Source organism: Hypomesus transpacificus, chromosome 19 (assembly GCF_021917145.1).
Source record: "Hypomesus transpacificus isolate Combined female chromosome 19, fHypTra1, whole genome shotgun sequence".
NCBI lineage: Eukaryota > Metazoa > Chordata > Actinopteri > Osmeriformes > Osmeridae > Hypomesus > Hypomesus transpacificus.
In genome coordinates, this window is record NC_061078.1 from 2,112,759 (window position 1) to 2,136,409 (window position 23,651).

The window sequence follows — 23,651 nt, forward strand, 5'->3', positions numbered from 1 at the left end:
GTTGTTTCTGCGTGCAAGAAAGTGTTGACAATAATATCAAACTGAATTGAAGGGATGTCGAATTTACATATACGTTATACATTAAACGGGGAATAACATACACTTAAAGGTGTAAAATGTATACATATTCTGATAACTAGATACCATAGTCAATACACAGGAACACAACAAAGAAGACGTTTGTGCAAAACTATTTTATTTACAAAACAAAACGGCACAAAGTGACAGCAGAGCAGTCATGTACATGCACAGCTTCGACAGACGATGTAGTGCTTCAGACCATCAACCACACCTGCACTACGACCTCTCCCTCAGCCAGTCATCACCTGCCACCTGGTGGACTCATATCTCACCTGAGTGTGTGTGTGTGAATGAATGGATAAATGGATGGATGAATGAGTGGGCAGATAAAATGAATGACGTCCCAGGTTAGCTTGGGGCAATAAATGCCTTTAGGGGCCCTAAGTCACACATGCGCTTTCATACACCACTCTTGCCCTCACCATGTGGTCCACCAGTGTCTCTCAACACTTTCATGTGAACACACCAACAGAACCAACAGTCTGGTCATTGTCATAATCAAGGGTTAAACTCAATCACTCAAGCACATTCCAGCATAATTTCGATGAGGACATACAGTGAATAATACAATGATTCTAATGTAAAACATTCTAAAACTCTGATATCTGCCTCCACTCAAAACACTAGTAAATATGTACACTTCCAACAACAGGACCGTAGATGACACTGAAAACCTTTCTGAGATGGTGCAGCTTGTGCCAATCAACGCACCAAAGCCACTGACAACAGCGTTACAACACGGCGCTCTGCGACAGAAGAGCAAGGTCATGATAGTCGGTTCACTTCCAACACACACTTGTTCTTTCTTTCAGTGTATTTATACACGGGAGTAAAAACAAACAAAAGAAGGAACAGAGAAATGGATGGATGAAGAGTGGGGGCTATGATGAAGAATAGTCTGTGAGAGCAATACAGGAAAAGGAGAGGGGGGGGTCAGGTACAGTGCCAGGGACAGGGCTAGGGGTAAAATGGCAGCCAGTTCAGTAGCCATTATGGGGAGCTCCCTCTTGGGCAAGGTCAGGGCTAAAAGTGGAGGGAAGGCTTGGTGCTAGGGAGTAGTGTAGGGGTGGGGCTGAGAAGGGTAGTATGTATATAGACTTAGGGGATCTGGGACAGTGGCTGTGTGTTTGTATCAGCCAGCGAGTTTACTGGCCACCAGGGAGGGTTTCCTCTGGGGCAGGTCCTGGGGGGTGGGAATGTGGTCCCCTGTGATCTCGGCCTTCTCTGTCGTGGCGGCAGGCAGCTGCTTATTCTTTATCTTGGCTTTGGCCATGTTGTAGTCACCGGAGTCAAAATACTTTTGCTGCAAAGAGAAAGAGGTTGATGTGCGGATGTAGTGTCATTCATGGGAAATCGGTGTGCGTTCTATAAAACAGGATTGAAATACTAAGATTGCAATAACGCGGTAGTGAGTTGACTAACCCCCTTCTGTAAGCGTTTACGAAGCAGGTCAGAGCCCCCAGGTTTGTGCCCCAGATTAGGGTAGCGAGCCTTCAGTTTGGCCTCCTCTGCCTTTTCAGGGTGGATCACCATATCCTCCATGTCCTGAAAAAACACATACATAACATATCACATGCCTCATAATTACAGGTGAAAAGGAGCACGGCAATACAATGTAAATGTTTAACTATAAATAAGACCTTTGTGAACTAGGTAGCTTGAACAGCCTCGTCACAGTGGTCTATGATGAGGCCTAGATTCACACTTCTGCGCTATTTCCAAGGCATAGCGAGCAGTCGCATTCCGTCCTACCGATGTCTTAGCACTGCGACTGCCTAGGGAGTAACAGTTCTCATGTGATCCGTAGAGACTTTACACAACAACATAAGTTAATGGGCTTAGAGTACAGGCTGAAAATGTGGCAATACTGGAGGATTTGACAGCTACAACGGCAGTAATCTGGTAGTAATGACCAAGCCTATTTGTTAGCATGAGATGACACAATGTTACTATCCAAGTATCCAACGCCCGAAGGGTTAATCAGATCAATCTTGAATATTGAAATATACCGCCATATGTTTATCAAAAAGCAGCAGCTTCCTACCACACCAAAACAAACAAGAAACACGATAGTAAACGTCACTTACCTCTTGTTTAGATAGGTATCTAGCGGTCTCATAATAGCTAGCTACATGCCAAACTAGCTACAACTTGTAGGTATTTATAACGGACGCTTGCTAGTAGATCAACAGGACGTTTGTTGACTGGCTAACGCGTAAACTGACAAGTATAAACTGTGTTCATATGTTGTAGCAGCTAGGTTGTTGTTGATCAAGTAACCACTTTGCTAACAATAATTGAGAACAATTACTAGTTCAAACCAGCCTTGCTTCTTTTTGCTGGGGCGAATTCTGTCAGCTAGCTAGAGCTATCTAGCTAGCATAGCTGGATTCCGTTTCCAGATACAAAGACAACGACTAAAAATATTACGAGCATTTTTATTCATGTCCCAATCTGCCTCTTCTAGTAAATTCATAGCAAGCTAAATTACGAGCCAACACCCTACAATGCCAATGCCAGGTTTGAATGTTGCTGTGACATTCTGGACATAGCGTTCTAGGTAGTTAGCTACCTTGCTAACCTATGCTAGCGTACTGAATAGCTTATGGCTATTCTAGCAAACCAATCGGAGTAGCTCCGCTATAGCAAGCTATTAGCTAGGTAGCCTAGCTAGCTCGCTTACATGGGCTAGCTAAGTAGCACAAGCGTTTAAAACTTACTTTGTTATCTTCAACCAGTCCCTCCTCACCCGTCCGTGTTCCTTCAATTTCTTCAGACATCTTTGGTTAACCTTAACCCCCAAGAAAACGCAAAAAATGCGCAAATTCTGAAGGCAATCAAAAATCTCTGCCTCGGTGTTCTGTCCCCATACAGTACAAATCCTCACCGACCACACTGACTCCCGCACAAATATGGCTGTCATGAGATATTACGTCACTACTGTTGCAAAAAAATGAAACTTCCAAGAAATCTATCCAAAGCAAAATGATAAATGTGAAGCATACTTTATTTGATATCGTTTATTGCTACTCCTGATATTTCGTCAAGACGAGGCACCATTATTTGAGCTCTAACGCTTTGGGTATGGCATGCTATATCAATAGTTGACGAATCAGAAGGTTAACATAAATATTTATAATGCCATAAATCGTTTTAGCTTTTTAGTTTTAGCTTATTAATTTTTTTAGACATATCTACATGTTTCAAAACTGGTCTGTCACTTGCACAAGGACTTGTTGGGTGTTTTGTGTCATTAGAGTACTATGGTGGGTCTGGCTTATAATAAAAACACAAAAACACAACGTAGATTTTAAGATTGCTTTATAAGATATATAGATATATTTATATTTCCAGATCTTATTATTAATGTCAAAAATACATACTATGATTTACAGAGTTTGCACTACATCATAATGCTTAGCATGACAAACGTCACATGAGCCAGAACTGAAATATTAATTTAAATATTAAATAACTGATGGTATGTTGAAAGTAAATAAACAAACACTAAGCTAAGGTTACTCTCTTTCTATTGCAACACTTCCGATAAAGTGGTTCTTTAACAGTACAAAAACAAAGTATTAGAATATTACTATTTTTTCATTTCCAGTTATCGTGGAAATACACAGTGCGCTTCTGATGTCAACTTGGTATTTTCTCTGGCTTGATTGCTTGCTAGTCTTCTTCAGTGGTCCAAGGATGTTTGTATTTGGGGCTTGTTAAACAGCAGCACTTCTCTGGGACAGAGGTGCACCAAATCTCCCCCCATTTCCTGTTGCATCCCCCCCCCCCACCCCCCCCCCCCCCTTGCTCTTATCACAGCTGTCTGACTGGACAGGATAAGGGGGTCCCACCTCCAGAGACTTTCCCAGTCCTCTCTTGACAGACCCTGGGAAGAACAACTGTAACAAGTCATACAACCACATATCCCAGTATACCTATAGTAGAGCAAGTAAACTAATGATGGCTCTCAAAATGTCACCCTGTTCACCCCTTCTAACTGGGAACATGTGTGGGCTGGGGTTCACAACTTTGACCCACAGCAGCACACTATAGAACAGGTTGTCATTTCAGTGGGTACCAGTGCCACCTCCCACTAGCTCCAGGGCCCTGTGGGTTGTTAGGCCTCAGTAGTCCTGTGCTGGTAGGGGAGGACCCGGCTCAGCAGCGGGGGGAGAAGGGCGGGTTGGCTGGGGACTCGGTGAAAGACTGGAGCTCGTAGGCAGCACCACTGTCCACCTCCATGGACTTCCTGGAGAACAGCAGACGGATGTCTCTGTGGAGGTAGATCTTCCCAGACTTTGAGCTCTGGAACCTGAGAGAGAGACAGAAAAAAGGAAGAAAGACAGAGACAGAGAGACAGAGAGAGAGACAGAGAGAGAGAGAGAGAGACAGAGAAAGAGACAGAGAAAGAGAAGGAGAGAGAGAGACAGACAGAGAAGGAGAGACAGAGAAGGAGAGACAGAGAAGGAGAGAGAGAAGGAGAGACAGAGACGGAGAGAGAGAGATAGGGAGATTTTAAAGTTTGTTGAGTTGCGACGACTCCCCAACTGCTCTAGCCTGTTTGGTCTCGACCGACAGCTGCCCTGTTTGGCTGACAGCTACGTGGAGCGTCTCACCTCAGGTGAACGAGGTAGCGCAGCGTGCGTCCCTGGCCCAGAGGGAGGGGCTTCCTGCTGGCGTGTGCGTGCGAGCCGTCACGGCGGACGGGAACGGAGAAAGTCCTCTGGCGTAGGAAGGTCTGGTGTCCAGCTGGCATGGCCCTCAAGTCATACACCACCACAAACATCTTCACCACGGTTTTGTTGGGGTTAAATAAGGTCTAATGGGGGGGAAAGAAAGCAAAGATTATGGGGGGTCAGATGGCTGAGCGGTTAGGGAATCGGGCTATTAATCAGAAGGTTGCCGGTTCGATTCCCGGTCATGCATATAACGTTGTGTCCTTGGGCAAGGCACTTCAGCCTACTTGTCTCGAGGAGAATGTCCCTGTACTTACTGTAAGTCGCTCTGGATAAGAGTGTCTGCTAAATGACTAAATGTAAATGTAATGTTATCATTTACATTAATAATCTTCACTAGGACACAAAACGGTTCCGTTGGAACTCCACATCACTCAATTCCTCGTCTCTCTGCATCTCTCCCTTCTCCCACTAGGTGTCTCCCTGCCCTGTGTTCGTCCCCAGCCACGTCCCTTTGTTCTCCAACCCGCTGGTGACTCTGATGCACCGCATGACCCCACGGCCCGGCCGGCCCTTTGTTGTCTTCCTCAGAACATAAAAGCATCCTGCACAAAAGCGTATGTACAGCAACCAAATAAGGTGTTTCCTCACCACTTGAATGGTTCCTGATGGAGGTACACGGTAGCCCCTTTTACCCAGGGACTCCAGGGTGATTTCGCCCTGGGAGAAACACAACACAAACAGCAAACAACGTCACACAAACAGGAAACGACGTCCAGTCGTCGGAGCGAGCAGAAGCGCGCTCGCCTTCACAAATGCACCCTCTGACCCGATCGAAGGGAAAACCGACAAAAGGTCGACAAGGTCTCACCATGTACGGCGAGGGGGCGTTGTCTTCCGACACGCTGTAGAACGACACGTCCACAGGAAAGGTCATGTGACTGGGGCAGAAGGTCCCACTGGCGCCAACTTCCGCCGTGAAGCCCTCGATCATCCCCAGAGGCTCCAGGCGGTGGTTCAACACACACTCCTGGAGACGCACACACACACACACTTGATTGACTTGATTTCGCTCCACAACTGGAGGCATTAGAGACGTATGGCGTGCGTCCCATGTACCTCAAAGTTGCCCAGGAGGCTGAGGCTGGCAGGTGGAGCGCTGGCACTGAGGACCTGCTGATGCTGCTCTGAGTCCTCCTCCCTCTTCAGAGACACCCTGAGGGGGCAACACAAGTGCATCTGGATCAGGGATAACATACGACCCCTACAAAAGGTCATCTTCATTCACCATACCTCATTTAACATAACTGCTTTTGTTTAATGCAAATACGTAATCGTATAATTCGTTTGTACACAACGAAAACTTGACCTTGTTGTTATAGAAGGGCTGGCCCTGATTCTTTATGATGCAGGTCCAGGCTGCCATTTTGAGCAGTGTCTTTGGGTGATAGCAGTACCACCTTTAGCCCAGCAGGGGGCAGTGTGAAGGGAACCCACTGCAGAGCACCACAGGACTGGCCCATTTCTCTCGACTGCTATAGGACTTATATCTGACCTCTCATCCATGAGTAAACATCATTGTGATCTCTGACCTATTTGTGTTTACTGTTTTTAGGCTTAACATCTAATCCCATGACTAATCCAAAACGTTGTCGGGTACATGGAACATTATTTGAATATATTTAATTAAGGGTGTTTCTATTCAGGTGGTGATGGGTCTAAGAGGGGGTCATGTTCCAATATGTTGACATGCGTACCTTTTTCCATGTGTCCAGGGCAGACCTTTACAGCCGAACACAGAAGAATCCAGGTCAAAGAAGCCAGTCTGGGTTCTCCTTTGGGGAACCTGACGGAGACAAACTCGACTTCATTACAAAACATGTCATGTCGTAAGCCACACCACAACTGGAGGAATTCAGGGGAAACTGATTGCTTCATGCAAAGTCATATTTCTAAATGTCAATGTATTTGCTGTATGACATATTATGGATAATGTCATAATGCATGTGTTTACATTCTGTCTGTGTGTGTGTGTGTGTGTGTGTGTGTGTGTGTGTGTGTGGAGGGGGGCGAGGGGGGGGAAGCAGAAAACAGGCTTGGCCTGGGAGCCAAGGGCTCTCTAACAGTGCCGGTTCATCAGGCAGGAAACAGGAAGTTAGTCAGAGATCTGTGGCTGTTGTGGTTCAGATGAGTCACATGGCTTTTAAACCTGACGGTCTGTCTGAAGAGCGTGTGTGTGTGTGTGTGTGTGTGTGTGTGTGTGTGTGTGTGTGTGTGTGTGTGTGTGTAAACAGACACGAGTCATAAAGCCTGCTCGCACATACTGTATGGCGCAGTAACATACTGTGAGTCATGGTTCTTAGTGGGATGCTAGAGGGGGATATTAAGATACAGTAGATGGAAAGAAACAGGACAAAGAAAGAGATGAGGTGTTGGTGTGTATCTTACTGGGCTGGAGAGGAGAGGTAGGCCAGTGCAAGGGTGGAAGGCCTTGGTTGCCGTGGCGTCTAGTGAGTGGCGGTTTTGCTTCCTCCAGCTGTTGCACGGCCGCAGGGGGGGGGGGCTGTGGGCCCGCTGACAAAGAGGAAGACAGATTCAAAGATAAGAGTCAAGGAAAGATGAAGCTGCGACATGTGATACCCATTTGTTTTCAACAGATTATCGTTAGACTTAACCTCTCCTAGTCCACCCTTTGCTTTATGATAAGGACTGATCTTTTGCAATGTGTGGGGGGAAAAAAAACCCTGTCTCTAGGATATTAGATTTCTTCACTGCCTGCAGTAGTCGGGTGCCACAGAGGGGCTGTGTGTCGTGTCACTCACCAGGACAGTGGGTGTGCTGGGGCCTTTGGTCGTGGGGGTGGTGGGGCCGGAGGCTCCAGAGCCTGGGGGGGCCTGGTTCTCATCCTGTAGGGGGGTGGACTGGCTCTGGGCCTGGAGCTTGATGGGGTTCTGGGTGTGGGCCGGGGAGGCGTCTGTGCAAGTCTGTCTGGTCCTCAGGCCGTTCTCTCTGAGGGTGCGGGGGGCGTCGGAGGGGTCGAGGCCCTGGGCTCTGGGCACCTCTGGGGGGAAGGTCTGTAAACAGTGGGGCTGGGGTCTAATCGGAGGGTCTTCAAGTGTAACAGAGGTGCCGTTCTGAGATCGGACAGAGAGGTCTACCTCCGGGTTAGTTCTGGCTTTATCTGTGCAAACAGGTGCATGGGTTGTGGCGTCTGGGTCCCTGTGGCCAGGGGCGTGGCCGGGGGCGTGGCCGGGGGCGTGGCCGGGGGCGTGGCCATTGGCAAAGCCATTGCTCTGATGACAGCTGACGTCTGGCGTCCTGTGAGTGGTGCGCGTGGTGTGTGTGTACGTGCGGACCGTGAGGGTCTGGGTGTGTGTGTGGCGCAGAGGGCTGCTGCCGCCGCGCCCGTCTCTGTGCGTCGGGGACAGAGAGGGAACGCCCAGCCTGTCCTGGATGAGCCTGGCGATGTCGTGCACGGCCTGGGAGATGAGGGAGTTCTCTCTCTCCCGGTCTCTCTCGCGCTCTCTCTCCTTCTCCCCCTCCCCGGGCTCACTCAGCCTCAGTCTCCTGCAGGCCGCGGGCCGAGGGGACGACGTCTCTCGCTTCCCCGGGGGCGTGTCGTGAACGGGCGTGTCGTGCGGGGAGGGGCGAGCGGGGCCGGCGGGCTCAGGGGGCGGGGCCTCCGCCTCTTTGGTCTTTCGGAGAGTGGCGTCGTCATGGCTACTGCCCCAGAAGGCTTTGGGAGGGGCGTCCGGCGTAAAGAGGGCAGACGGCAGGGGCGGCGCAGTCGGGTCGCAGAAGTTGAGGCGCTGTGCAATGCGGGCGATCACTTCCTGTCTCTCCTGCAGCAGAGAGCCAATCAGGGGGTTGGTCTCTGTGGTGATGGGCCTGGGGGAGGGGCAGCGTGGTGGGTCGGTCAAGGACAGGGTCTTGAAGGCCCGCAGCGGTTCCGAGCCCCCGCCCCGAGAGGTCTCCGCCCCGTTCGACAGACCGTAGTCCTCGGTGTGGGGGGGGTCGGAGGGGCCATTGAGGGCAGAGTACAGCCACCTGACGGCCTTCCCCCCTGGGGGGAGGGGGGAGTGCGAGCGGGAGGGCCGGGAGAACAGGGGGGAGCCCTGACGATGCGGGGCGTTGACCTGGGGGAGTTCTCCATTCTGAAACATGTGACCATGGCTGTCTGAAGACTCCTGGCTCCTCTTGTTGTGGAGGGGGAGACCAGAGAGAGGGAGACCAGAGAGGGGGAGACTGGTGATGGGGAAACTTGCGATGGGGAGCCCAGCGATGGGGAGACCTAGGGCGTTGGAGCTCTTGCTATAAAGGGGGAAATGAGCATTGTGAAGCAGACTCTCTTTGGAGTCCTGGCCCCTCCTGAAGTGTGAGGGCAGGCCCTGGCTGGGGTGGAGGGTGGGGGTCTTGCTGTAAAGGGGGGGCAGGGCAGTGTGGATGCTGCAGGCCAGGGTGGGGTAGGTGGTCTGGCGGGGGAGGGACTGGACGCGGACTCGCAGGGCGACGCTCTGGGAGACGTTAGGGACGGGGAAGAGATGCTCCGAGGGCGGCTGGGAGAACTTCCAGACCAGCTCCTCGTCCGCTGCGCTGACCCTGCAGATGACACAGGGACAGGGGACGGGTCAGGGGGGAACCCCAGCTACTGACGGACATGAGGGTGGAGAGGGTGACAGTGAAGAGGGAAGTGTTGAGAGGGTGGGTTTTACCTGTAGAGGACATTCCTGGGGACGACACCGTGGGAGGCGCTGAGCCAGGCGCTGAGCTGGGAGAAGAACACGTAGGAGCGCACGGCCAGCAGCAACGTCTTCTCCTCGATGAAACGTTCACCACTCCTACAGAGATAGAGAGACACAGAGAGAGAGAGAGATCAAGGACAAAAAGAGAGAGAGATTTATCAGAGACAAAATGAGAGAAAGAAGAGGCGGCGACGTGAGTGATCCTGGCTCAAATCTTTTAGCTATTCTGGCTTCTTAAAAAAAACTAATAAGAAAAGCGTTTGCGATACAGAAGAAAGAGAGAGAGACATAGAGAGAGAGACATAGACAGAGAGACATAGACAGAGAGACAGAGAGAGACAGAGAGAGAGAGAGAGAGAGAGAGAGAGAGAGAGAGAGAGAGAGAGAGAGAGAGAAAGAGAGAGAGAGAGAGAGAGAGAGAGAGAGAGAGAGAGAGAGAGAGAGAGAGAGAGAGAGAGAGAGAGAGAGAGAGAGAGAGAGAACGTACTGTCGGGGTACTGGCTGCAGGGTCCATCTCTCGAGCAGCAGAGCGTCCTGTTTGATGGCCGGGTCACTGATGGGGTCGCTGGGGGGGCACTCATCTCCATAGCAGCAGTCTGGCAGTAGCATGACCTCAATCATGATGGGAATACTGTTCCTCCACAGCAACATCAACTCTGAGCGGGTCCGCCTGGCCTGTCGACACTGGGCAAGGCAAACACACACACACACACACACACACACACACAAGGACGATCAACGTGTGTCTGTCTGTGTGTCTGTATGTGTGTGTGTCTGTGTATTTATGTAAGCTTGGAAACCACTAGGTGCTGGTTTGCATGGAGACCGTGTGTAAATGAGATGTGTGTGTGTATTACCTGGGGCAGTTTGTCGCTGCACTCATGCTTGTGGAGGGGGGGCAGGGTGGACTGGGCGGGGGGGCAGTGGAGGCCCTCGGTCCTACCCTTCACGGAACATTCTGGAGTCCGCCCCTCTGTGATGAGCAGAGTCAGGAACACGAGGAACTCCTCGGCGTCATACTCGAAGAACTCCTCGGCCGCGTCTGCATAAAGGAGAACCCACGAGAACCGCTTAGAACCACAGGGGAACCTTTCAGACCGGAGCCAGCACAGAAGAGCGAAGAACCGGACACTCGGGCCCGACACGTTTACAGTGGAGAAGCTACAGTGGACACAAATAAGTTACCCATCTGGCAAAGCTCAGATTTCCAGCATCTCTGCTATGGTCTGACGAAACACGACCATCGCCTGGATATAGGGTTTCAGGCCTGCGTGTGTGTGTGTGCGCGTGCGTTTGGTTTTTAAAATGGGCCTGTGTTTGTGGGTGAGGAGGAAAAACCTTTCCAGTTGTGCTCGTTAGGAGATAAATTTAGCGCTGATACGTCAGCTGAGCTCAGGCGTGGTGTAACACACTGCAAGACTAACTTCTCTCTTTCTCACTCACTCACACACAGCCCCAGCCCCCCCTCCACCGCAGTTTAGGACAGAAATAACACTGCTCTGGTTCTTCACCATCCGGTCAGCTGAGGCAGGGTTTGCCTTTGGGGTTAGGGTGGGGCAAACCTGGCAACCCAGCACCAGCAAGAGAGAATAGAGCCTTATTCTCTTCTACATGCCGAGCTATCCTCCCAGGAATACCTCAGACTGGATCAGAGAGAGGAGTAATTAGCTTGGCGCACGGAATCTGTCAGTCTGTTAGCACAATGCAGGAGAGACAGGGTGACCCAGTCACTGCAAACACGGATGCCCAAGTGTTTGCGATAACCTTACGTGCCAAAAATAGCACAACATATGTTTTATAAACCACATTCACTGCCAATTAGGTTGATTTCTTTGAGGGGTATTCATGTCTTGCCTATGGTATGGAGTGTGCTGTATAAGCAGGACCAAATGTGTCGGAGCTAAAAAGCCTGGCTGCACTACAGCTCCTCCTTAAGACACAGCTTTAGAATACCCTGAGGAGGTCAGCTGATGCACGACGACTCCCAGTCCCCCCAGCTGCCTGTTCACACACACACACACACACACACTATAGAAACAGTCTTGTTACAGTTAGCCCAGACCGAACAGAGCCTTTCTCAGCTGGCTCTGAGGGTGTGAGTGCACTGGGAGTGCTTTGTGTCAGTTTCAGGCAGTGTGTGTGTGTGTGACTGTGTGTGTGTGTGTCTGAGGCAGTCACGCACACATTCTTCCAGGGAACTCCTCCCACATGCTTTGAGCTGTGTGCTGCACGTGGAAAGAGAACAGCACAACATAGAGCTGGGAGAGAGAGGGGAGGGCGGGGGGGAGCTGCCAGCTGTAGCTAAGGGAGAGGGGGAGGGAGGGGTGCAAACCCTGCCTGTTCTGACTGGCTAGCTCACTGGCCTAGCACAGCCCTGGCTAGGATTAGGGTTTACTGTTAGTTGGTTGTGGACTACAAGCTCCCAGGGATGTGGGCTAAAGGTAACACTCTGGACGGACGGGAGGATGGGCGAAGAAGAGCAGCCCGAGGGAGGGAACAGATTCCGGAGGAGGAGAGGGAGTAAGGAGGGAGACAAAGAGAGACAGAGAGAGAGAGAGAGAGACTGAGAGAGAGAGACTGAGAGAGAGACTGAGCGGAGAGAGGGAGGGTTTGAGGTGGAGGAAGACACACAAAGGAGCCCCGCATGAAGATGACGGAGGGAGCTGAGAAGAAGAAAGGAGTTTCTTAGACAGAGGGTACAGCAGCAATACGTTTCAGGGGGTCGGATTGGCCCGTTTTCCATAAGGGAAAGTGACACACGTGCACGCAGGAAGAACAAAAGAGCCAGTCAGGGTCCCTGCATGGGATTGGCTGAGAGGCCCCGTGTTTACGTTGATGGTATCTGCTGTTCTCTAGGGCGGTGGGTCTCAACGGAACATTCCTTCACGTGGAGCCTCAGTCTCCATGCACCGTGTTTAATGTGACCTCCCTTCCCCTCTGACCTCGTTATCCTCCGATCATTTGAAAAGACGGCAGTAACCTTTGGGGTGACCCGGACATTAGGACCAGACTTGACGTGCCTCGAGTCCTCCCAGAGACTCTCTTCACCTTCTCCCTCTGCTGACCCCCTGCCTCATGTTACTGTCCGTGTTCTGCTATCCCTCTTGCCAAGCCCTCTGTTCAGCGTCTGTGTGTTGTTATGTAACAGGTCAGATTTAGAGTAGAGATGGGCAAGCACTTCTAAAGTATTAATAGTGCTGCAGCAATTGAGTAGCGCTGGCGATGAGCCCACATATCAGCTGGTGTTCTCTCTCACACACACACAGACACAGACACACACACACACACACACACACACACACACAGACAAACACAAAGACACACTTCTCTCATCAGCTGTCTCCTCCTTGTAACCTCAAGGTTTTGCATGCCAACCTGGTGTCGTGTTATGTGCTTTGGAAAACGCAGAGAGAGAGCAGAGAGAGGTGTTTCATCACAAAGACGAGCGTAAACACGCTGCTCTCTACCTGACCTGTGGTAGAACCAGATCCACAGCAGCTCAAACGACAAGTCAAGCAAGGTTTCTCCCCCAGGCCCTGACATTCAATGAGGACAACTCGTTCAACATGTTTGAGAGCGTTGCATGTAAATCAGTGATAGATGTTCTCATCAGATTTGCGACAGGAAACGCAGCCGCTGTGCTGGTGGTTTCGCGTCCCACGGCGACAAGATAAGCTGGCACAGTAATCTGGCCTCTTTGGCCCCGCGATCGCACTCTGGAGTGTTTCTCCAACACAATCAGGTTTCCACACAGAGTAGAGTCCACCGGGCAGCTTGGGTTGTTACAAAACACCACACAGGTCATGAGGGAGACTTGTTTATGCGACCTACACAAAAGCACTTAAAATGTACCCTACTGACAACACCGTTCTTCCAGGTCGGTGACGACAGCGATGCGTGCGTTTTCCTCCCCAGATACCAGAGAGACAGAGATGGGACTGGTCACAGGAGCCAAGCAGGTCCGACCTGCGCCTGTATCAGCCAGGCCCACGACACAACCTGGATCCAGTCTGACACGCTTAACCAGCTGACGGGTGCCCTCTCTCGTCTACAACACATTTCAATTTCACTAACTCTTCCAAGGAACCCAAAACATTGAAATCCCACCCAGTCGTGCTGTGTTTAGAGGCAGAGTACATCTTGTTCAGTCTGCTCACTGAAAGGTTAAGCGCAGCACCATGCTGGGGACAGTGAAACAGAGTCACATAGAAATGTTGGTTTAGCACAATCATGAACACACAGTTGCAGAAAGGAAGATTAAATAAGCAGCTCCTCTATGCTAAATCTCCTTACTACAGCCCCCAGCGAGATAAATATAGCCCAGCCACAGCATGGTAACCATGTCTGTCTGACTCCTCCCTACTCCCCTCTTATACAAGGCCACAACAGACCATCATACATGGACACAGGAGGACCATGGCTGGCTAGGAGGCCCTGGGATCCTGTCTGTAAGGCCCTGTGATGCAGCCTGTAAGGCCCTGTGATGCAGCCTGTAAGGCCCTGTGATGCAGCCTGTAAGGCCCTGTGATGCAGCCTGTAAGGCCCTGTGGTGCTCGTAAGGCCCTGTGATGCAGCCTGTAAGGCCCTGTGGTGCTCGTAAGGCCCTGTGATGCAGCCTGTAAGGCCCTGTGGTGCAGCCTGTAAGGCCCTGTGGTGCAGCCTGTAAGGCCCTGTGATGCAGCCTGTAAGGCCCTGTGGTGCAGCCTGTAAGGCCCTGTGATGCAGCCTGTAAGGCCCTGTGATGCAGCCTGTAAGGCCCTGTGGTGCAGCCTGTAAGGCCCTGTGATGCAGCCTGTAAGGCCCTGTGGTGCAGCCTGTAAGGCCCTGTGATGCAGCCTGTAAGGCCCTGTGGTGCAGCCTGTAAGGCCCTGTGGTGCAGCCTGTAAGGCCCTGTGGTGCAGCCTGTAAGGCCCTGTGATGCAGCCTGTAAGGCCCTGTGGTGCAGCCTGTAAGGCCCTGTGATGCAGCCTGTAAGGCCCTGTGGTGCAGCCTGTAAGGCCCTGTGGTGCAGCCTGTAAGGCCCTGTGGTGCAGCCTGTAAGGCCCTGTGATGCAGCCTGTAAGGCCCTGTGGTGCAGCCTGTAAGGCCCTGTGATGCAGCCTGTAAGGCCCTGTGATGCAGCCTGTAAGGCCCTGTGGTGCAGCCTGTAAGGCCCTGTGATGCAGCCTGTAAGGCCCTGTGGTGCAGCCTGTAAGGCTGTGTGATGCAGCCTGTAAGGCCCTGTGGTGCAGCCTGTAAGGCCCATGGTGCAGCCTGTAAGGCCGTGTGATGCCCAGAGCAGAGCCCCCAGAGAACACAGGAAGGGGGAACAACAATGGTGAGGGTATACCGTGCCTCTCAGCTCTGTCCATCTTCACAGGCTCCCTTTTTAATCCCTCCCTCTTTCTCTCTCTGAGTGAAAATCCTTTGTGAATAGAACTCACTGGTTGGAGCCATCACTCTGGCCCTGTGGTCATAGTCTTAGTACTGTCAACTACAGAAAACCGAGATGAGATGCAAAAACAACGACCCAGCTGCTGCAGAGAGGGGGGGGGGGGGAGAGAGAGATTGAGCAAGAGAAAATAAGAGAGGCAGAAAGAGCGTGAGAGAGAAAACAGAGAGAGAGTTTAAGGTGAGTTCTATGAAACAAATGTCCTCTATCGAATCAGCAAACCTTTCTCATGGGCTGCCTCCTGAGATGATCCCCTAACAGACAAGGACTCAATCAAAGACATACAACACATCAGCAAAGACACTTCAGCTCTGAGAAGCAGACCTAAGTGTCTGGACATAGGAGTACATTCATTTTGCATGGGGACAAAGGGTTGCCAAGGCAACACAGATATCACGTTAATGTCCCCGTCACGGACATTCAGTGTGTGTGTGTGTGTGTGTGTGTGTGTGTGTGTGTGTGTGTGTGTGTGTGTGTGTGTGTGTGTGTGTGTGGGAATGAGCTAGGGATGTGTGTGTGTGTGTGTGTGGAGTAAATTGAGGCTAATGTTTCTCAAACGCAAAGAGGCTCTGATGGATTGCATGATCCACTGTATTAGTCAATGTCCTGTGACGTGTTTGTGTGTGTGTGTGCATCATGCAGAGGCTTTGTTGTCCACAACAGCAGTGTAACCCTTTCAGTGTAATGATAGGATAGGATTGGTTTCCAGCCTGTGAATCACTCCAGTGTTCATTTGCTCACCTGTCCTGCTCGGCCAGCATCTCAGTCAACACACGAGACACAATGGATGGACAGGCAGACAAACGAGCCATCTCTAAGCTCGCAACAGAATGTAAATCACCCTGCTTTTACGAACCAAAGAACTTAAACAAAATGGCTTTTTTTTTAAATATGAAGTCCTCTCTTTAGAGCGAGAATATTGTTGACACAAAAAGGGAGGAACAATTTCCGATGTTATGTTCGGCTGCCTGGAGCAAATGCCACTGAGGGAATATGAAGTCAACCCATGTTCAACGTTTCCCATTTCCTCTCAATCCCACTTGTTAGCATTTATCCAGACTCCACAGGCCTGTTTGAGTGAGCCTAACTTCCACACTGCACCACCCCTCTCTCTCTCTCTCTCTCTCTCTCTCTCTTTCCCTCTCTGCTCTCTTCACACAAAGGGGCAGATTCACAGCACACATAGCAACAGGAACTGGTAGCTGATTGGCTGAGAGGATGGGTACTGTTCCAGCAGAAAATAACTCTCCTTCTGCTCCTGTGAACTTTGTATTGTCTTGATCAGACACAAACACGCACACAACCGACCAACGGACGCAAAAACCTGGCATCGTAAACTCATTAGCAACTGAACCTTCACAGCCTGTAGCCTAGCCTGTACATTAGAGTCATCGCACACACACACACACACACACACACACACACAAACTGCTGACAAAAAGTACAGCCGTCTCAGAGGGTGCAAAAGCTTATCTGTAATACCCTTTTGTATAATAATAATACACACAGCAGCTAGGCTCCCAACGTTCACACTGTTCCTCTGGGAAGCAGCGCTTCATTGTTCTTACACTATAGGTTCTCATCGCTGGGGCCAGAAGTTTGGGCTTAGGCAGTCGTGGTGCTCAAGGTCAAGTTCTCAACTCAGCTATGATGCATTCTGTTGGATGTTTAGGAACAGCATGTTTTGTTATGAGTCTGAGAGAGACGCCATAATGTTTACTATAGCTATATGACAGTTCTATAAATAAGGCAACAATTTACCCTTCTCTTAGCACAGGGCCAAATACATATTGGCTCAACACTGCATAAATGCATACCTCAGCCACAACTCAAGTGTAGCACCCATGGTTGGCTGCCATTGGGTGCTAATGCAGTCAGTCCACATCAGCTGCAACGAGCCGATTGAAGGGAAAGGGAACGGTGGAAAGGGGATGGTGTACCGTAACGATATGGCCTTGCCGTCTACTCCAGTCCCCCACCTCTCCCTGGGTTAGCGTGACCAGGCCTCTTGGCCCTGACCAGGTCCTGTCAGCTCTGAGCCCCAGTGCGTTTCACTGGTCCTGGTTGTGCCTGAGGCATGGGGCATGGGGATGCCGTCAGAGCTGAAGTACACTCATTGTCCCACTAATGCTGATTGCGTAACCGGGTGCTTGGGAGAACAGCACAGGCTAGTTCCTTAGTGCATGCATAACCACTCCGCTGAGTACATACACACACAGCGAGGGAGAAGGACAAGGGGTGAGTTGTACAATGGAGTCAAACAAAGCTTTTCCCCCTGAAAATCTGCGCACACACACACAGAGCAACCTCAACATGGCTCAAAAGGGCATTGACAAGTGTGTCAGTCGTCTTGCTGTTTGCCACAGACCAGTTTGGCTCTTGGCTAAAAAAAGACAGACACAAACAGCCCAGGGCCCATGTCTGGTGGCCGTTCTCCCAGCCACGCTGAGCGGCTTCATCTGCAAGAGGAGAACACGGCTGGTCACCACCGGACAGCGTGTTCAAAAGGGATCATGGAAACATGAAAACAACCGTGACATACTCGTACAGTGAAAAACCCATCTTCTAATGAGTTGCTACTCAGATGGTATCAGTTGACAGAGCAGTAGTGGCTTGAGGTACAAATCAAGCTAAGGGGTGTGTGTGTTTGTAAACCAGATCCCAGTCCTCAGCTTATATAACTAAGCAGACAGAGATACATGGAGTCTGGTGAAAACAACCTCAAGCCATTCCAGACTGGCGGCCGCACACTGCTACTGGTTGCGTAGATTCCTTTGTTTGAAAAGAAATCAGTCGCTCACCGTCTCTCTATACATCTGTCTGGCGTGGTGAGGCTATTACATGTGAAGCGTTTCCTCCCTTTATCCCTGATAGCATCAGCTAAGAGGGGTAGCTATGGCGTTACTGCTGAGGTAGTACAGTAACGCGAGGCAAATGAGATGTGACTCTTAGGAACTCTGAACTCCGTGACCGCAGTCCCAAGGACAGATCGAGCGGTCCCCGTGCCGACGGAGCACTGGCAGCCGAGCTGACACGAAGAGAAGGAAGGAGGAGAGGAGGAAAAGAAGGTAAGAGAAGGGAGGGAGACGAAGCTAGGAGACCAACGTGACGGTTTTTGAAATGTTTAGCGGACGTTCTCATCTCCTACTCCATTACGGCTCACACAAATCTAGCCTGTCACTTTCAGGGCCCATTCATTCAAGGTTCGCAGGACACTTTTCTAGTTCAAGCCAGTCCTGTAGCTGCATGTAGGGCAGAATTAGAGGAGAACTCCCTGACAATTCTTCCTCCTACCAGCAAAAACCCAACAGGTCCAGATGGTTCATCCTGTTCCTGTGGTGCTGGATGCTGATTGGCTGTGAGGAACCACAGGGGTCAAGGAGATGACGACAAACAGGGACAGGTTGATGTCCCTCCATAGCCAAAACACGTATCAGACAGCCATCCTCTGTGTATGTGTGTGTGTTGCCCAAGACCCCATTGTTAGGTAAGAGGGGTGAACTGGAGCAGAGTCACGTGCAACCACTAGGTTTATTTACAGTGAAAGCTGTTACCACAGCATTTGATGAGGGTTGATTGACCTCCCAAGGCCCAGTGTAGACTGTACTGAGTTCCCATAATGGATTTCACCAACGTGTTAAATATTTCAGGGAATACCGCCCTTAGAATAGCTCTCTGAGGTCTCACTGAACACCCATACAATGGAGAGTGGGATGTTTTTGCCATCTTTGCTAGGTGAAGGCAAAGTTCAAACTACAGCAGAATGTGATTTAATTTAAATAATTTCACTGTCTGCTACAGCTTAAAAAGAACAACAGAAAAGTCCATGAATAATCAGGCCGATACTAAATACCCTTACATGACCGTAGCAGACGATGACACATGGTTGTCGTAGCTACAACAAACGGGGTGTGACAGAGAACACCTGTTGTGCCTCTTAGTATGAATCACTTCTTTAGACAGAGTGGGGACAGGTGCCATATGGGGCCAGGGCAAGAGTCTGTTCATTTAATCTGGCCTGTTGGATCAGTGAAAGTCCACTCTGTGATCTACTACTCGCCCTGTTGGCTGAGCAGGCAGCTAAACAGTCTACTTTGACCATGCGGGGGGGTGGATCTCCCCTCATACTCCCACATAGGACTGCGGCAGGAAACCTCCACCTCCAAACAAACAGACTAACAGCAGGCTGCGGAAGCCAGCGCACCAAGGCTGCTGTTGCAAACCAAGGCAGCCCTGCCTCCCCAACAGGCTCCACTCCAGTACGACTGACTAACTCTGAGCTCATCTGTTGGGGTTTTGACTCCTTTACGTCACCCTGTGAGAGTTCCATACCCTTTATGAGAACTGTGAAAGCTGTTGGTTAAGCTTTATGGTTAAAAGGAAAACAGTCCTAATCTAGATTGAGCATTTTGTTCCACTTGCAAGAGACACTGATCACTTCAACCTACAGAAAAACAAACCGGTCAGATGACTTCAGTTAGTTCTAAGCAATGATGGTTACAAAAGAGGCCTTGCATATACGGGTCCAACTTTAGCTGACCCCACTGTCTGTCCTCTGCTAAACTCTGGCAAGATGTCCAATTTTATTTAACATTACAGATAGGACACCTACCTTACCCAAATCTTCCCTTTGAAGTATGCCACAGCAGCATCATAACACAGCGCATGCCTGGGCTTGTCTGCACCACCACTTCCAAGTCTTCATTCCACTGTCCAGCATGTGGCCCTCAGACGGCTGCTGCTCTGTGCACCAGGGCTGGCGTATCGACATAAATATATCCCCTCAATGCTGCAGCTCCAGTAGAAGTCCCTCTTTGAGTCCTGGGCAAGGCGTGAGTGTCTTGGACAGAGCGGTCTGCTATTTCCACGAGAGGAACAGTGTGTTCAAATTTTCAAATAACAATAGCACAGAGCACCAAGCTGTCATAATGGGATCTGCTCCAGATGATCTTTTATTCGCAGGATCTTGTCAAGGTGCCACGGTCGCAAGTGCTTCTATCGGCTGAAGGAAAGGCTGGGAAATGCCACTAAGCAACACCAATCTAATACTAAAACAAAAAGCAGTACTGTTTACTACTGGCCCCAGAATGCTACCTAGCTTTAATTACTGTGTTCAGTGTCAGTGTGCCCTTTAGCACAGCCAGCCACATAGCCCAGATGTCTGAGCATGGCTTTCCATATAAAGGCAGTGCGTGCAAACACAGGCAAGGCAGGGGTTAAATCCCAGCCTGTGTACATGTTTACTCTCAGTGCTAGGGAGTCGTGTTACCAGGATCACAGCACGAGTGCAATTTGTACAGGACACACTTTGAGAACAAACTTTAAGACATATTTTAACACAGCTATGACCTTAATCCACCCCCTCTAGGTGATTAAAATAATCTCATCACAAAAAACCTGACCCCTAAGTATGATCGACAGGATAAAGGTCTGCCATGTAGACTGGTGCCTATGGGTTATTGTTCAATCACTGACTGATAAACATGAGAAATCCATCTGAAAATGATTGATTTGATGACATTGCAGAAGTCAATAAGGTACATGATTGTTGCTCTAAGGTAGTGTTTACATAGTTTGGAAGCTTTTAACTATCAATAACAAACCAGTACATTGTGTACAATGGCTGACAATAGAAATAGTGTGTAGGAAAACCTTTATGCGAATTGTCCAGGCCTATATTCAGCCCAAACTGTTATTTGCGTGTTTACAATTTTAGCTTCACAGGTTTTGGTGACAGTTCCTGCCAGAGATGCACTAAACAACACTGAGCAGAATTGCACAATGGAACACTGTCTCAGACCATAGCATGCAAGTCAGCTGTTCAGGTTTGTCGCTGCTGTTGTGCTTTCCTGGAGCTGAGGGGATTTGTTTCAAATCATATTATGCCATAGACATACTGGAGCATGATATATAAAGTACTTGTAAAGATAGTAAGTTTCTCATATGTTTGACAGGGCAATTTGTACTCTCAGGGTTAGGCTTTGTTATTGACAAAGCTGCGATGAAGTTAACCAGCTGTTACATCACTCCATTGCTGTCCCCGATTCCTCTCCCAGGGGAATGATCAGATTCCAATGGTTGAACCAGTATGAGCCAAGGGTGATGGTGTCAATAATGCAATTCCACGCAGAAATATTGAGACTGACCACAACATAGGATGTCGCAAGCTAATGTTGAATTAAACTTTTACCTCGTTCAGGTTTCATGTTTTCCAGTGTCATCGGGATGCCTTCCTCGTCTCTCGCTGGGACTTCTGTCTTTCGTCTGTTATTTCTTCTTGAAGGCTGACACACGACAAACACAACCTTGACAGCAATTCTGTATGGACCCCAAGCCTAGAAAATATTTTGCTGACTTAATATATTAAGCAACAATGCCAGCTGAAAAGCCGTTATGCTGCCAATTGCTCCCTATCCAACAAAGCATTGCTTTGTTTGCACGCCACTGTACACGTCCATCGGGTTGTACTGTAAACTGGTGGACGAAGACTAGCTTGCACCGAACAGTTAACTATCGCAATTGGGTTGTTAATCAATATGCCAAAACGAGTTAAACTGACTAGCAAACTAGCTACCCTGACTATACACTTCAAAATCGAGCATTAGCACAAGAAACACGGCAGTCACCTCGCGAAGCATCACTCTCTCAGTATTGTATTGCTCGCAATGTTAGCGACTGTAAACTAGCTACTTCGTCCTGTGTGGCAAGCCTCCTCAACAATGATTAGCTAGCTAACATAACTACCAAGTTAGCTTGCTAGGCATCTGTTGACGACGACCTTGTGTCAAAACCCCCCAACCCCCACGCAGGTACAGAATGTCCTACTCTCCGCTGCACGACGACGGACGAGTCTTGTTCAACGAATCATTCTGTTGGAATGACAATGTCAACGCATGACGTTGATGAAAAACATATCGTCCGGGTTTTCATTCAGTAATGACTGTAGGCTAGCTAGGTTGGGTTGCCACCTCTCCCCCACTTTTGGTCCGCTTCATACCATCACAACTTTTACAGAAACATGCTAGCTAACTAGTTAGCTGGCTATCTTCGATACTTGGCCGCAGCAGCCTGCATAGCTAGTAGTGCTCGCTAGCTTGCTAAAAGATGTCTTGTTTACTCTACAAAGTCACTGTTAACTAGCTTGCCAACTCAATCCAATGTAAATTCGGCGATAAAGTAATGCTGAGTATTCTCGTCATCACTGCTCACAAAGCTTTTGCCACCAACTCTTACAGCCTACTCTCAAGTCTGTCCCCCTCTCACCTCCCCGCTGCTTGTCAAAACAGATCAGTGTGCAGCCTCCAAGTCACGTGTCCCAACAACAGCTCTTGGTCACTTCCTATCTCAACAGCCCTCAAGTGAACGTGCTGCCATGACAACCATACATTATCAACATATCTAAACTTTTTGGCAACATGTTTGTCAATGATAAACCCTCAAAACATTACTGACACATCCCATTACTGACTTGGCACATGCACCCACAGCAAGTTGGTGAGGATACAGTCGGACATCCGTAGGGAAAACGGCCTGAGCCAGGATTGGATGGTGGGGTTGACGGCGTTCTCTAGTGTGCACGTGGCACGTGAGATTTAGTTTACGTGAACATTTTGTTCTCGTCAGTGTGGCTATGCATGGCGTGGTGTTAAAGGCTGTGATACAGCTGCTACCTTTAGCTTACTGACAGTACGTCGCTAATACTATCGTCGATATGTTGTTTATTGTTCGTAGCTCCAAGCATTGGTTATTGGTGTATTACAGATGTTGGCATTATTACATTTACATTGTAAACAGCAAAGCCATTCAATTTTTTGTATTCTTGTCATTATACGTTATTCAGACATAATTAATGTTCACGTTTACGGGATGAAAGATTAATTGATATTTTCTAGAACATGCCTGTGTTTTCATCTAATCATATTGGAGATCATATGGGAGATAAAAGGGCGAGATGGTCGATGAAGCAAAAGCAACAACACTTTCAGCACTTTTGTCTCCTGCAAATTTTAGAGAAGAAACACAGTGCCACCTTTTGGCGTAAAAGTCGAAATCCACATTGTTGTGACCAAATGTACTATGATACAAGTTTATTTTAGCTTTTTTCTTTTGCCAACATTTGATAAAAATAATAAAATAAAACTAGGAAAGGATGTAAAGGAAAAAAATATAATTGAATATGCCATCAGAGATATTTGTATTTATTCAATATAAGTGCTTTTTTCTTAATACCATATCTACAGGTGTCTTTGTGATATTATTCCATTGTGTTAGGTTGCTTCTAAATATATATCTGATACAAAAAACAGCACCAAAAAACAAGAGACAAGATTCAGGTGATGGAAATACCAAGATTTTATTATCTACTTTTTTGAGTGACTACAGAAATGCTGAAATATTTGAACACTGAAAAAGCTGGATGATAACATCACTTGCTTCTCGTTTTTTCTTTCTTTTTTTTTTTTCTTTTTTTGCTTAGCAAACACAACAGATGATATTGCACAGCACTGAGAGAGCGTTAGCAAAGCCGCAGAAACCAGGAAGAAATAAATCACCACAAATCAACCTTTGAGACATAGAATTACTGACCTGAGAGGAACACCTAATGTATCACCTCTCCAGCACCAATACACCCACACACACAGGCACACACACACACGCACACACACACACACACACTCACACACACAACTGAAGAAGCCGTAAGAATGGTAGGACAGT

At 49.0% G+C, this 23,651-nt stretch overlaps 2 protein-coding genes across 2 annotated transcripts; both read right to left on the bottom strand.

Annotated features, from left to right (window-relative positions):
• Window positions 1–179: 179 nt before the first annotated feature.
• On the bottom strand, window positions 180–3,009 carry arpp19a (cAMP-regulated phosphoprotein 19a). The gene is made up of 3 exons (XM_047042762.1): window positions 2,802–3,009; window positions 1,504–1,626; window positions 180–1,384 (listed from the first exon to the last, which is right to left on the bottom strand). Exons 1-3 carry the CDS (start codon window positions 2,859–2,861, stop codon window positions 1,214–1,216), a joined length of 354 nt encoding a protein of 117 aa, XP_046898718.1. The 5' UTR covers window positions 2,862–3,009; the 3' UTR covers window positions 180–1,213.
• A 376-nt stretch (window positions 3,010–3,385) lies between these two features.
• Window positions 3,386–22,254, bottom strand: fam214a (family with sequence similarity 214 member A). The gene is made up of 12 exons (XM_047041817.1): window positions 21,124–22,254; window positions 10,360–10,544; window positions 9,990–10,186; window positions 9,473–9,598; window positions 7,583–9,359; window positions 7,209–7,334; window positions 6,518–6,606; window positions 5,880–5,976; window positions 5,632–5,790; window positions 5,412–5,480; window positions 4,701–4,903; window positions 3,386–4,396 (listed from the first exon to the last, which is right to left on the bottom strand). Exons 1-12 carry the CDS (start codon window positions 21,152–21,154, stop codon window positions 4,243–4,245), a joined length of 3,213 nt encoding a protein of 1,070 aa, XP_046897773.1. The 5' UTR covers window positions 21,155–22,254; the 3' UTR covers window positions 3,386–4,242.
• Between the last annotated feature and the right edge of the window lie 1,397 nt (window positions 22,255–23,651).